This window comes from Adelges cooleyi, unplaced genomic scaffold (genome assembly GCF_023614345.1).
Source record: "Adelges cooleyi isolate 19-005CV unplaced genomic scaffold, UGA_ACOO_1.1 ACOO_flye_CR_arks_rails_tigmint_CR_PRNA_23, whole genome shotgun sequence".
NCBI classification, from domain to species: Eukaryota; Metazoa; Arthropoda; class Insecta; order Hemiptera; family Adelgidae; genus Adelges; species Adelges cooleyi.
The window spans coordinates 11,241,007-11,254,666 of NW_026095893.1; the positions used below are offsets into that span (position 1 = coordinate 11,241,007).

General features: G+C 26.9%; 1 protein-coding gene across 1 annotated transcript; it reads left to right on the forward strand.

The window, feature by feature from the left end:
• Positions 1–2,583: 2,583 nt before the first annotated feature.
• LOC126835208 (hyaluronidase-like) lies at positions 2,584–12,200 on the forward strand. Its single transcript, XM_050567602.1, has 6 exons — positions 2,584–2,842; positions 7,871–8,268; positions 8,992–9,131; positions 9,819–9,994; positions 11,399–11,603; positions 11,801–12,200. Exons 1-6 carry the CDS (start codon positions 2,697–2,699, stop codon positions 12,026–12,028), a joined length of 1,293 nt encoding a protein of 430 aa, XP_050423559.1. The 5' UTR covers positions 2,584–2,696; the 3' UTR covers positions 12,029–12,200.
• The last annotated feature ends 1,460 nt before the right edge of the window (positions 12,201–13,660 follow it).

The following is a 13,660-nucleotide window of genomic DNA, read 5'->3' on the forward strand; positions in this document are numbered from 1 at the left end:
CAAACTAGCATAACATATAACATCTGTACGTAAAAAAATGAAGGGAAAACCTACTCATAAAAAATACCACGAGAACGTAACTACAATCGAAAATTTGAGTGTTAAGTAAACTTGAAATAGTATCATAAAATTATTTATTGTTTGTATGCGGACAAATAAAAAAAAAACCTCTCTTTTTAAGTTTTAAACAAGAATTAAGAAAGTGAAAAAAAATTAAATTCTTAAAATGATCAACAACAACGCTAAAGACTTAATTCATAATACTAAAATTGTCGATAACAGATTTTCACAAAAAATACATACTTATGGTTATCCTAAAATTCGAAAATTTTTCATTCATAGGAGTCATAGGTGTGTGTCTTACATATATTTTTACTTGATGAGTTTCTAAAAAGGCAAAGAGATGTCTAATGACAACATTTCTACATGAAAATCATTTTTAATCACATAATATGTAAGTGAAATTGTTTAAAGCATATTAAAAAAAACAAATAATTTTAATATTTTTTTACGTTTTTGTACAAAATTTACAAATAAATCAATTTCTCGATCTTACTGATAATATTAATTTTAAATCGAGCCCGTTAATTAAATAGTAAATTGCATTTGTATGAGTACCGTTAGTCGTTACCTCGTAATGATAATGGCCTTATTTTAATGCACTGTATAATTTATTGTAATACACAGATTGCAGTAGGTATAAAGTGTATTAATTATGATTGTAGGCATAGTTATTTCTTTGGTTACTGATGCGCGAGTACATATTTTTAAGAGATATTATTATTTACTGTGTTACTATTTTGCTATAACGCACATTTAGAAATCATATATACTTTCATCCTATCCTATTTATACATTATAATTTATACCTAATATATAAATTATTATAATTACCATATTCTTCGTTTTACTGTATTTTTCAAACTAAGCTGTTATTGTGATATTGTCGAACGATGCGCATAAAGGTATTATTAAATGTTTAACAACGCAAGTTAATTTATTTAATAGTAGTTGTTAAATACCATTTTCCTTAAATAATATACGTGACATTTTTACTATTTACAGTTTGACATGTGTTTTCAGCTTTCATAACTCACAATGTATCATAATGTTTATTTAATTGTTTTAATTAATTTATAAAACAATAAATTACCTATCTATCTTATTAAACCACAGATGTCAAAGTATAATATTATTCTTAACAAATAGTGCGAAATATTTCTTCGCCTATAATCAGTTTATTACTTTTTTTTGTATAATCTTTGCTATATACTTGAAAAAATTAAAAACATGTTATGCTATGTATGAGTTGTTTTGTAGTTTATATATTATATGGTTAAACTTAATAATACATATATATTTTTGAACAAATATAATTTTAAACTTATAATATTAGTTAGTATGTTGCGTAGGTAACACTAAACACGGGTGAAAAAATCAAAATTTATTTATTTAACTCATAAACCATGATATACCATGAAGAGAACCGAGAACAAAATAAATTGTGACATTTACGAGTATATGCATTTTATAGCAGTTTTATTCCTATTTATTTTAAAATGCTGGATTAGATAATAAAGTAAGCAAGAAATTCGGTCTATATGTCAAGGAATTAAAATACAAAATTGTACATAGCATAATTTCGCAAGTTCAAATTTTAATGTCATTTACTATTTTTTTTGCATTTTGGCAAATTTGGATATTTTCTACTAGTTCTGTTGTACTTATTTGTATACATTTTAATTTGTCGAAACCAGCAAAAACGAATATCAGAAACAAAACACTAAACATGTTTATATTTTTTTGTATAATCTAACAAAATTTCACAATACGAGTACTTAAGGTGTTATTTATTATTAATTAGTTTGTTTACTTAATAGAAAAGTTCTTTAAGTTGGGATTATTAATTAATTTTTTTTTTTTAATACACAGATGTACTACCTTTTTTGCTCCACACTAAATTCTAAACTAAAATGCACCAAATATTATAATTTTTTTTTGCTAATTTTAGTAGTTACAGAGCATAATATTATAGTACGTTTGTGAATATGATTATTATTTCCAAAACCTGCATATATATGGCAACTACTAGGTGTTAAGGTAATAAACTAGAACAAAAACATACATTTAAACTGTTACACCGTTAAAATTCCTATAGCGTTGGAAAAAGGTTAGTATAAAAGATGTATAATTTTGTTTTGTTTTCATTTTTTTTAAATCTGATTAGATATTATATATTTTAATTGTAAATGTAAAATTGTGTATATATAATTACTAATTCGGATTACTTATACCGATAATTGTAGTGAGTTTTGTGGTGACTAATTATCATTGTAACGCCCCCGTCGGTAAAATTACAATTAACTTTAAACTATTATTTAATTAGCATAATGCGTGTAGGTGTGTGTGTGTATCTAAGCAGTTTTTTTTATCAATATATCACTACACACAGGAAAATAAATTTACTAATGAAGCATGTGCAGTGGGTACCTATATAAACATCAAGCATCGTTTACACCAAGCATAATATAATTTTATTCGAATGTTGTGTTCGCCGGTGTTTGGTGGGTAGGGGGAACTTGGAACGTCCGAGCGTTGCCTGTTGGTGTTTTTTGTAAGAAACTGAAAATAAGAGCGTTTGTGGTGCCGTGTAGTTGCATAACGCGCCTCAGAGCCGTGGTCAGGGTGACTTGGATATGACTCGTTCCTCATCAATCCGCCAGCTACGGCAGCTGTCGGTCCTATCTACGCAGTCCACGCGCAGCTCTGTGACCGCCGTGCTCGCCACCTCGTGTCTACTGCTCTCGCAAATAACGTCCGCCGAAGGTTTCAGCCTTTCTTGGTAGGTACACTTAGTTAAAAATGTAATTTAAAGGTAAAAAACTTTTAAAAATATCGCATTAGATCAACCGTAATATAGTGAAATTATATTGAAAAAAACAAAGTAAATCCTTCCGTTTGTCTTTTTGTTTTAACGACTATAATAATATAATAGTTTTGTATTTTTGCAAACACTTATTTATTTATACACTATAAGAACAATTGTCTTTAATACGTCATGACTCAAAACGTCCAATTCGTAAAAAGCTAAAAAAAAAAAATCAATAATTTAATTTAATTTAATTTTCCGTCGAACACTATCTGCGTACAAAATTGTACAAAAAACATACTTTAAATAATTTCGTTTTATATCATTTGATATTTTCATTGAAATTCGAAATAGTTTAAGTTTATATGCACTAAAAAACATTCACTTCTTTTACAGTAAAAAATAGAAACTTATATACATCAATGTACGTATTTTTTGTGAAGCAATGTAAAACTGTTGATTTTTACTGCGTATATATTTAATCTAAAATTAAATATATTTTTAAACACTTCTTTAATGCTTGCTCACTTAGGTAAGTAAGGACTCAACGCGTAGCTATTTATTAAGGGACTAATTATTGACTAAAATATTTTTAATAAATTTCGACCATGTCCGCTTCTTTCCAAGTTAGTTTGTTAACTCTTTACAAATTCATTTTCTTAATACCTATAGTGGCTATATTTAAATAGGTATAACTTTAAAAGTATGTAATGTGTTATATAAGTTATAGCAATTTTTGTGGAATAACTACAAATCTGTGGTAGTAATCGGTTCCTTTTTTTAAAAAAAGGAGAGTATATAATTTTTATAGTTAAGAGTTTTTATTATTATTTTATTACGTATAACCATAAGTGCTTAAGTTTTTTCTGGAACCTTTTTTGTTTATTTTTGAAGAACAAGTATAATAATTTTATATAATATAAAAATTATACATTTTAAGTTTATGATTTTTTTTTATTTGATTTTATGAATTTTAATAAGTATAGCAAACAGGCTATTAAATCAAGACGTTTTTATAGAAACAAGTCGCTAAAACAGTTACAAAAATCATTGCAATGACCTTATTTTTTTTTTTTGTAGTTCATGTAAACTAAATTTTCAGTAACGAAAGTAGTACTTACAAACGTTTTTTTGTCCTATAAGTTTGTATTTAATTAAATATATATAAATATATTTGAAAGTAATAATTAATTAGCTTTCAGCATGATCGTCATTTAAACCATTAATCTACTTATTCAGTAAATTAATAAAACTCTTTGTGTTGTATATCGGTTACATCAATTTTTAATATGATCAATTTCAGTAATTGGTGTATCACTGGACTACAGTATTTAAAATTTTAAAATCAGTTGTTTGTCGTGATAAAAATACAATAGAGTAAATAATAAAACATAAAATGCTGTAAAGATTATAATGCAATGTAGGTATTTATTTTATAATTACGACACTTGACGAACTATAAAATAATGAACGATTTCATTAAACCGAGAGTATTTAATGTAAACATTTTTATCAAGTTTAAAACACTACTAATAATAAATAGTTACTACCTATTTTTATTTAATTTGAATTTTAACCATAAATTATTTAGTTTATAATTATGTGCTGCCGGCTCCGGAGTGGCGGTAATTACCGGGTTTAAGATTTTTTCTAAAATTATTATACTGTCGTTTTCACATCTGTTTTAATATTTTCTACATCTAAATTAAACTGGGTCTTATTGCTTTTGCATAATATATTTATATGGTTAAGACAAATCTAGCACTCGCCGTTGTCATTTGTCATATGTTATAGCATTTTGTTTATTTTTTTAATCACGGGACACTCCTTATTGCAGACTATTTGAACAAAACGAGGTTTGGTCGAGCTGTACATTTCTTACATTGTTATAGTATGCGTATTTCTTTTAAAAAAGCGAACACCTACCTACAATAATAATTTTATTGCTCTTGCTGAGAATTAAATCAATTTGTATTTGCGCGCGTTTTGTTTTTATGTTTCTTATTACGAATTAATCTCGAAATTGTTTTTACTATCAATAATTAATTGTTATTTACTTTGTAACGAAATTAAAACTATGAATAATGATTATGTTAATTACTGTTTGCATACTTACTTTTTTTGTCTTTATCGATTCTAAACTACCGACTGTAAGTTTGAAATTTCTGTAAAGATCTGATTTATTTCGCAGTTTAAAATAAAATAATTTTTGTATCTATCATTTAATATAGGTTATTTTAATTGGGTTACCGATATCATAAGTTTACATGTTTTTTTTACACACTCTAAGTTCGTTTTTAAATGTCAGTATTCACTAATCTGAATTAGATCAAATATAATTTATATAAACTAGTCTAACTTGTGTTTACCCATGATTACATTATGAAAGTAGACGTATTTTTAATTTCATTGGTAAACTAACTGATTTTATGACAGAAATCATACAAGGGGAAATTTAAAGAAAACCTGACACATTTAATAAATGATCGCGTTTATTATTATTTTTTTTATTACGAATAATTTTTTCCTGTTTTAATTGATGTACATTTTTTTTAAATCAATAAAGTCGGCTAAATACCTAATGTGAATTTTTTTCATTAAACAATTCCCGATTTATATTCCAGATTTTTTTATGTCCTTAAACGAGTAGTATGCAACTAATTATAAACACTCCGTGAAACCTGTTAACATATTATACGCATTAGTGAGATTTACAGTTTAAGACATTTGGAACGCTAATAATAACACAATCCATCGAAACCACTGAATAATATTTTATCTTAATCACGTCGATTGGGTATAAGCCAGCAGCATACAGACAGAAAACATATAATCTTGGCTCAAATTTGACTTGTAAAAAAGTAAACAAACTATAGAATAAAGAATAATAATTGATTTGATAAAATTATGTACAATAAAGGCTGGTTAGTAAGTGTCAATGTTGTACTATGTACGTCACTAAGTACGAAAATAAGCTTTTCTAATTCGAAATTGGGTCATTTTAATGAGCTCTGGACCAGTGTATTTAATAATATTATCATAGTTGGAGCAAACAAACATAGTCTATGCCAATATACACAAGGTTGTTCTGTGTTAAGTACGAAATTAAATATGTTTATTTTTTGTTTAGAAAATTATAACAACATTTCAACTGGAATGGTTAAGTAAAACTTATATTGGGTTTGTTTATTTTTTAAAAAAAAAGTACTTTCTCCAGTTCGATCCAAAATAATTTGAATAGTAATAGTATTATTTATTTTTGGTTGGTCACTTACTAAAACTAAGACCATTTACCATAAAGAAGCCACAAAACGACGTCTTTCTAAACATTATTGTTTTACCCTAAGTATACATAGCATAGATAATGAATAGCATATATAGCATATTAATACCTATTTTGTATACTGTTACGGGTTACCAAGCTTATTTACGAGTTACACTATACACACAATAATAACAGTAACTTGTATTTTTTATTCTTTTTGACCTTCGTACAAGTTTACAATAGGAAACCTACGCGAGTCATAATAATTATCTTCAAAATCGTATACCATCTTTACTTTCACCTAGAAATTGAAAATTCACATAATCTTAAATACAATATTTTTCGGCGCTTGTGTGTAGCGTTTCCATTGTAATTTATTATGGGAGTTAATTATTCATTCATTTTATACAGGAAAGAGAAAAAGGAAACTGTTTTTTAAATAACATTAGCTAATTAAGAAGATGGTCTAAAATAAAAGCGAGTATCTGTACCTTAAAAGCATTCATATACTCAATATTCTATAAAAGTGATTACGACAGTACTTATTGTACACACATTTCGATTACACTCTATTTAGCTAGATTTAGATGGTTCTTAATAAAATATAATATTATGTAGTGTGTGAAAAAAAAAATATAAAAAATAGTAATTTTATTGCTCTTAAAAAAATATTCCTGTATTGATTTGGTATAATTATAGTACCATCCCCTATTTGCTACAACTTATTTTGTTTTCAGTGAATATGGTGAAATAATACTTAATAAAGATCATCACATAACCTTGAAAATATCATTACTTCCCATGTACTTATAGGTGTTTTAACTAAAAAACTATATTTTTTTAGTACACTTCAGCAGCCTATACTTAATATACTTAAATGACACCAAACTATTTACTTAATAATTATTGATACCTGCATTACTTAATAAGCAATCTCAATATTTTTGTATCGAATAGTCAAAAGATATTAAATGAAGTTGCGTCATAGTTAATAAAATATTGTATACAAAAATTGGCGAGCCATTATGGAAAAACACCGCAGGTCTTACAAGTATATGTCTTCTTTTAAATTATTAAAAAATTGCGTTGTATAAAATATAATGAACGTCGAACTTATGTTAGAAATAACTAAATTACTTTTAATAGTTAAAATACATTTTTTTCTTTTATCTTCTTCCAAACTGTATTTTATGGGTAATATTTAAACAGTATTATTAGACGTTTAAAACTTGTATATAATGCTACAAATTTATCGTTAACTTGTACATCTTAGGCTTCGGCTAGAACCCTCTTAATTTATATAATTCTATAGACTAAATATTAAGTATTCTCTACGTAGGATAGGCTAATGTATAGTTCAGCAATACAATCGTTATATACCCATTTAAGTATTTCACAATAAAAAACGTAAATCTGTTATGAAATTCGATATAAATATGGAATGTCAAATCAAAGGGTATTACTCATAATAATACGCATAATATAATGAGCATATGTAAATAATACGAACGCACGATTGAATACAACAATAATTAGTGTTCTTTGAACGATTAACATTTATTATAATTGCATTGATTCTATAATATTATACCGTTAAGATATAACTTCAATTATTTTGATCCACTTCTAACAGCATTTGTTAGTTACTCAAATAGAATTTTAGTTCGTACAATTTACAGTTCAACAGTAATTAATCTAGTACAAAATTATGATAATCTGGTTAATTCAATTTGCAGGTTTTTCAACGACAGACTTTACCGGGCAATTGGGGCGCCCAAGAGTATTGACGATATTTTTTATCCCGACGAGCCAATTCAGCTCAACGATGTGTATGAAGACTTCCGAGTGTACTGGAACATTCCGACATTCCAGTGTCACAAGTATGGCTACAATTTTACCGAGGTGGCCGAATGGGGAATATACCAAAATAAAGGGGACAATTTCCGAGGAGACCAAATAAGTCTTCTCTACGACCCGGGCTTGTTTCCGGCGCTATTACAGGGCACTGAGAGTTCTCGCAATGATTATATAATCAGAAACGGTGGCGTTCCACACGAAGGCAATCTCACAAAACATCTACAAGTGTTCACCGAAGACGTGGTCAAAAGATTAGTGCCCGATAGTAAATTTGCTGGTTAGTAATTCACCGTTAGGTAAGAATATGATTTACAAAACAACTTATAAATTATGGTTAACCGAATAATCACGATAACCACTGCCTTTACTTAAATATTTTAGTTTAATGAGCAGTGAATAGGTACCCATATAAACTATAAAAATCGTACCGTAGCCAAATGGTCATGTTTTGGCATATGAGTATTAGTGTAGCATTATTATTTATCTCAAAGGTGATGTTAGTTTTAAGATAATGCCCATATAGGCTTGTCCCTGTTGTTAAATAGCAATCTTGTAATTTTTTCCCCCTAACCTTATACGTCGTTTGGTAAAAATAGGACTACAAGAGTATCAAATTGAGTTCTTTACTTTTCATATTAGAACTACGGAGAAAAAATGTTTAGGCTTAGTTGAATGCCTAGATTTTGTATAATATCTTAACCGCTTTTACCATATCTAGATATGTAATTAATCATACGCATTATAGAAATCGTTCAATTAAAAAAAAAAAAAAATTGAAAACACGTTCACTGCCCCACTCCCATCTATTTATTATCTCACTTTATTCTAAAATGAATATGTAAAAAGTACTAATTAATAATAATTAATAATGTTATATAAAGCGTGTTACAATATTTAGAGCGATCAGTAATAACCAAAATATAGTATTAGTGTTCGATTGGAAATAAATGGTGTAAAATAATAATTTGGTAAGTATAAATTAAGTGTGCGTTGTGTTTAGGAATTGCTGTAATTGACTTTGAGCACTGGCGTCCGATGTACGATGAAAATTTCGGCTCCTTACAATCCTATAAAGATTATTCAATGGAAATCGAAAGATACTACCACCCGTTGTGGCCGGATAGTGAACGACAAAAAGAAGTATACCCAAAAAAAAAAAAAATACTAATAAATGCTAATAACTTATCTACTTAATAGATAATAGTGATATAGTTGGTGACGGATATAGTTGGAAAGTGAGAAATTTGAAGTTATCGATTTCTGTGGAATAATATTAATAAACGTATACTTTAAAATAGTTTGGTACACTAATTACAATAATACATAATATAATAATAACAGATATGCACACAAATTCTGTAAATGTGTACATTTTATACTAAAGAATGTTAAAGTTTAACATAAACATATTCAATCAATTACCTTTTTTAAAGAAATTACATAATGTATGTACAAGTATGTAGTTAAATAGAAAAGTCTAAGTAATTCTGTGTAATGGATGAACTTACAAAACATACACAGGGAGACATCTTATTGTCAACTGTTTTTATGGATGATGTAGATTTAGAGCATTAATATACAGGATAATTAGAAGTGTATACAAAGCAATAAAGGGAGTTGTTATTTAGACTATTTTATACAGTGTTATAAGAAAAACTATGGTCTATAGCGAATAATTTCTCACTTAAAAAATATTTTTCTATATTAATATATACTGTTTTAATGCACGAGGACAAATTATTTATATTTTATTGGTGATTTACTTAACTCCTAAATTATTTTAATAAATCATATGTTATATTTTAGTGTTTTTTTCTTTTTCTTTAGGCCGCAAGAAAGTTTGAAAAAGCAGCGTATCAATTCTTAAAACGAACATTAGAGATTGCCAAGTCTTTAAGGCCCAAAGCCCATTGGGGCTATTATGGATATCCGTTTTGCTTTAATTACACGCCTAAGAATAATCAACCAAATTGCTCGCCCGGCGTAATTAAGAATAATGAAAAGTAATGTAAAATGCCAATAAGATATATATTTTGATAGCTCCTATTTTACTACATATATAAGATGGTAACAACAACAAAAAATGTAAAGGTTGAATTAAAAACAAATATTATTCAACTCTTTCTCATTGAGATATTTGTTAGTTTTTCAATGTTTCTATTATAACAATTAGTCACGAAAAGTCGTGAAACATATAGAGACAATAAAAGGTACCGAAAATAAATACGCTACATTCTTTTTTGTTTTTAAGTAATTTGTACCCTTATAAAGTTTCCACTTAATAAAATAAAAACATAATATGTAAAATATATATTATATATTATTTTATAATATATTATGAGCTAGTTGATTGATTTAATTAAAAGAAACTGAGAACAAAATTAATTTCATGTAACTAGTCTCGTGTAATTTATTTTACAATATATAATCAATTAGAGTATGCACGAACAATAACATAATTGTCTAAAATCACGACTACGTCATTTTCATTTGTGACCTATCGGTGAGAGTTGCATGAATTGTTATTCATGCGTATAATCATGAATGCAATAATTGTAGGTATTATGCATGAATAGCTTGAAAAAAATGCATGGACAATATTTTTGTTTTCTTCCCGTGTTGATTTTTTTATTTTTTCCAATAACATTCACCATTCTCCGAACATTATTTCTAAAATACCTTCTCATCTATCGCATCGAAACTAAACATAACAACATAATAAAATGGAGTAAAAATGAAATATTAACACATTTGTTATTGAAAAATAACTACCATTGTGTAAATATTTTCGATTAGACGTTGCAAAATGTAATTTTTCTACTATAAATATGGCCTACATGAGGTATACAACTATTAGTAGCAATCTCAAAACAATAATTTATAATATAATCGATAAGCTAATATGTGTAGCTAAATAGCTTTTTAATCTGTAACTACCCAAGGAGAAAACGACACAAATCATTAATCGGGAAAATTGTAATATTATTCTTGTTAACGGGCCTCTACGCTAGGATAAGAACTTCCTAAGAATATAAGAATGGCATCGACCGTGACACAATCTCAAAATTATTTTTAGTTAAAATTATTTTTAGTATCTATTTGAAAAATTGCAATTTTTAAAGTTTTTTCATTATTTTTACAAAAACATTAATAACTGAAATCTAAAATGTACTTCCATTTATGTATCGAGCAAGTATTGAAAAATTTAAATGTATGCTTAAAAATAGAATGAGTTGTTTTTGACCAAATATATGCAGATGTAGAGGCCTCTTAACTATAACAAGTAATTTCCCAGCAAGTTTTTATTAAATAGGCTATAGATAATATATATATTATGTAGCTATTATTAAAACTTAATTTTTAGTATACACTTTTATTAAGTACTTCTCATCATATATGTTTATCAGGACAAAATGGTTGTTTGAAGAAAGTACTGCCATATATCCGTCATTGTATTATAAATCGGAGGACATGAGCGTGGAGACAAGAGCCAAATTTATGAAAGGTAGAATGATGGAAGCTTTAAGAGTGTCAAAAATGACGAGTCCGAAAAAACCAGTATACGCTTACACGTGGCTCAAGTATTACGATACAAAACAATTTGTGGAAAAAGTAATTTCATAACAGATAATTTATATGTATTATTACTTAGTTAATATTAGTAAATAATCATTGGTACCGTTAGTTAGTTATTGAAATTTAAAGACAAGCGTCATATTTTTTAGGTACCTACTTACAATAGTCTACAACTTAAAATGTCTCCAATTAATAAAATATTATTTTTAACTACTTATTATTATTTTTTACAGGCTGACCTACTAAATTCACTTACAATCCCTAAAAGGAATGGAGCAACAGGAATAATAATATGGGGAGCTTCAAATGATGTTAACAATGAAAAGAAATGTAAATCTCTGTTAAACTATCTAAATGGCGTTTTGGGACCTACCCTTAAAACATTCTATAAGACCAAGAAAAAACAACTGAGACGAAGGAAAGCAAAAATGGATGATTTTTTTGACTACTTTGTGGGATAACTTTTAGTCACGCCCATAATAAACTATTTTTTTAAACTAAATTTGTAAATTAACTAGATATTAAGCGTTTAAATTATTTGTAAATAAGTAAATCATTTAATTTATTAAAAACTATCGTTTGTCTTTTTTTTTAAAAAACCCGCTAAACTACAGTTTCATTATAAATTATAAATTAATAATTATAGTATTTAATTTAATACTACATGTGTTTGAATTCGTAGATGTCAAACTAGTTCTTACTTATAAAAATAATATTATGTGAATATATTTTTTTGTGGCTTGTTTTAACTGTTTATACCATGATACACAGTACCTAAAAAAGTTTATTTTCATGGTTATAAACGTTATTAATATAAATAATTTTACGAGTGATGAATTCATTATATTTTATTTATTGAACTATTAGTATACTTGAAATTTGTTTGGCTAAATTCGTTATAATTACGTGGCCTCTACGCCTGCGTATTTTTGATAGGCATTATTAATTATTAATTAACTAAAAATAATTTTATATTTAGGCACGATCTTTATCTTGTAAATGTTATGAAGATCCAAATTTTGTTTTAAACTTACATCGTATTATTTTTTAAGAACATACTGTTCGATGTAGAAACCTTTGTTTTAGGAACAAAAATAGAACCTGTATACATTATAGAAGAAAAATATAATGTAATAATTTGAAAGATTAATATTAAAATAGATCCCTTTTTCATATGTTTAATGTTAACATTTATGTTTACAAATTTTAGCATAATGTTTTAGTGAAAACTTGCTTCTACAATACGCCTTAATAATTGGAGGTCCCTTTAGGTTTTTTTAATAATATGTATTTAAAAAATTACATTGAAATATTTACTCTGATGCATATAATTCATTTATTAATTTTTGACAATTGTTCTATCAGAATAGACATTTGCATTTGCATTTTGGTTTATTGTAACTAAAGCATTCGATTGATAAAACAAATGGCCTTTCTCACCGGTTATGGTTAAAAACTAAGTTAAATAGTTATACTAAATTTAGTTATTCGTTTTCAAAAAAATTGTTTTTCGCTACATATCTAGTTTATCACTTATAACATATAGGTAATTGAGGGGCTGGGTGCAAGAAAAGCATTTTCACGGAAATGCCCTTTTTGCTTTAAATGTTTTTTTGAATTCAGCGATCTCTATACTATATTTGTATATAATTTTAGTTCGAAATTTTAATAATAGAGTGCTGTAGAAGCGTCTACCATGTGAGCAGATCCAAAAGAGTGTCTTACACTTGAAACTTTAACTTCGTTTATCTCAAAACACGTTTTTCTAGAAAATGCCCTTCTTGCACCCAGCCCTTTCAATTATAATGTATTAAAAACTTGTTTAGGTGTTATTTCAACTTAAAAAAATTGAAAAGTAAAACGAATTGTCAAATCAATTTTAATTTAATAATTATTAAGCTAGTCAATTTATTTGTATTAGTGTTCTGCAATCTATTTAATAATATACCAATCGAGTGTTAACAAAATTATCTTTTTCTTTGGATTATCATTCTTATTGTAAAACCACAATGAAAAATGTTAAAATTGTTTTGATAGAAACGATATTTTATTAGTATGGTAGCATAATAATATAATACTGAATCGTAGTGTAT

Excerpts from the sequence above, each read along its gene's own strand:
- LOC126835208 (XM_050567602.1), top strand. The coding sequence starts at position 2,697 with ATGACTCGTTCCTCATCAATCCGCCAGCTACGGCAGCTGTCGGTCCTA. Across the intron at positions 9,132-9,818 it reads ATAGTGAACGACAAAAAGAA|GCCGCAAGAAAGTTTGAAAA; the intron begins GTATACCCAAAA and ends CTTTTTCTTTAG. Across the intron at positions 9,995-11,398 it reads GTAATTAAGAATAATGAAAA|GACAAAATGGTTGTTTGAAG; the intron begins GTAATGTAAAAT and ends TATGTTTATCAG.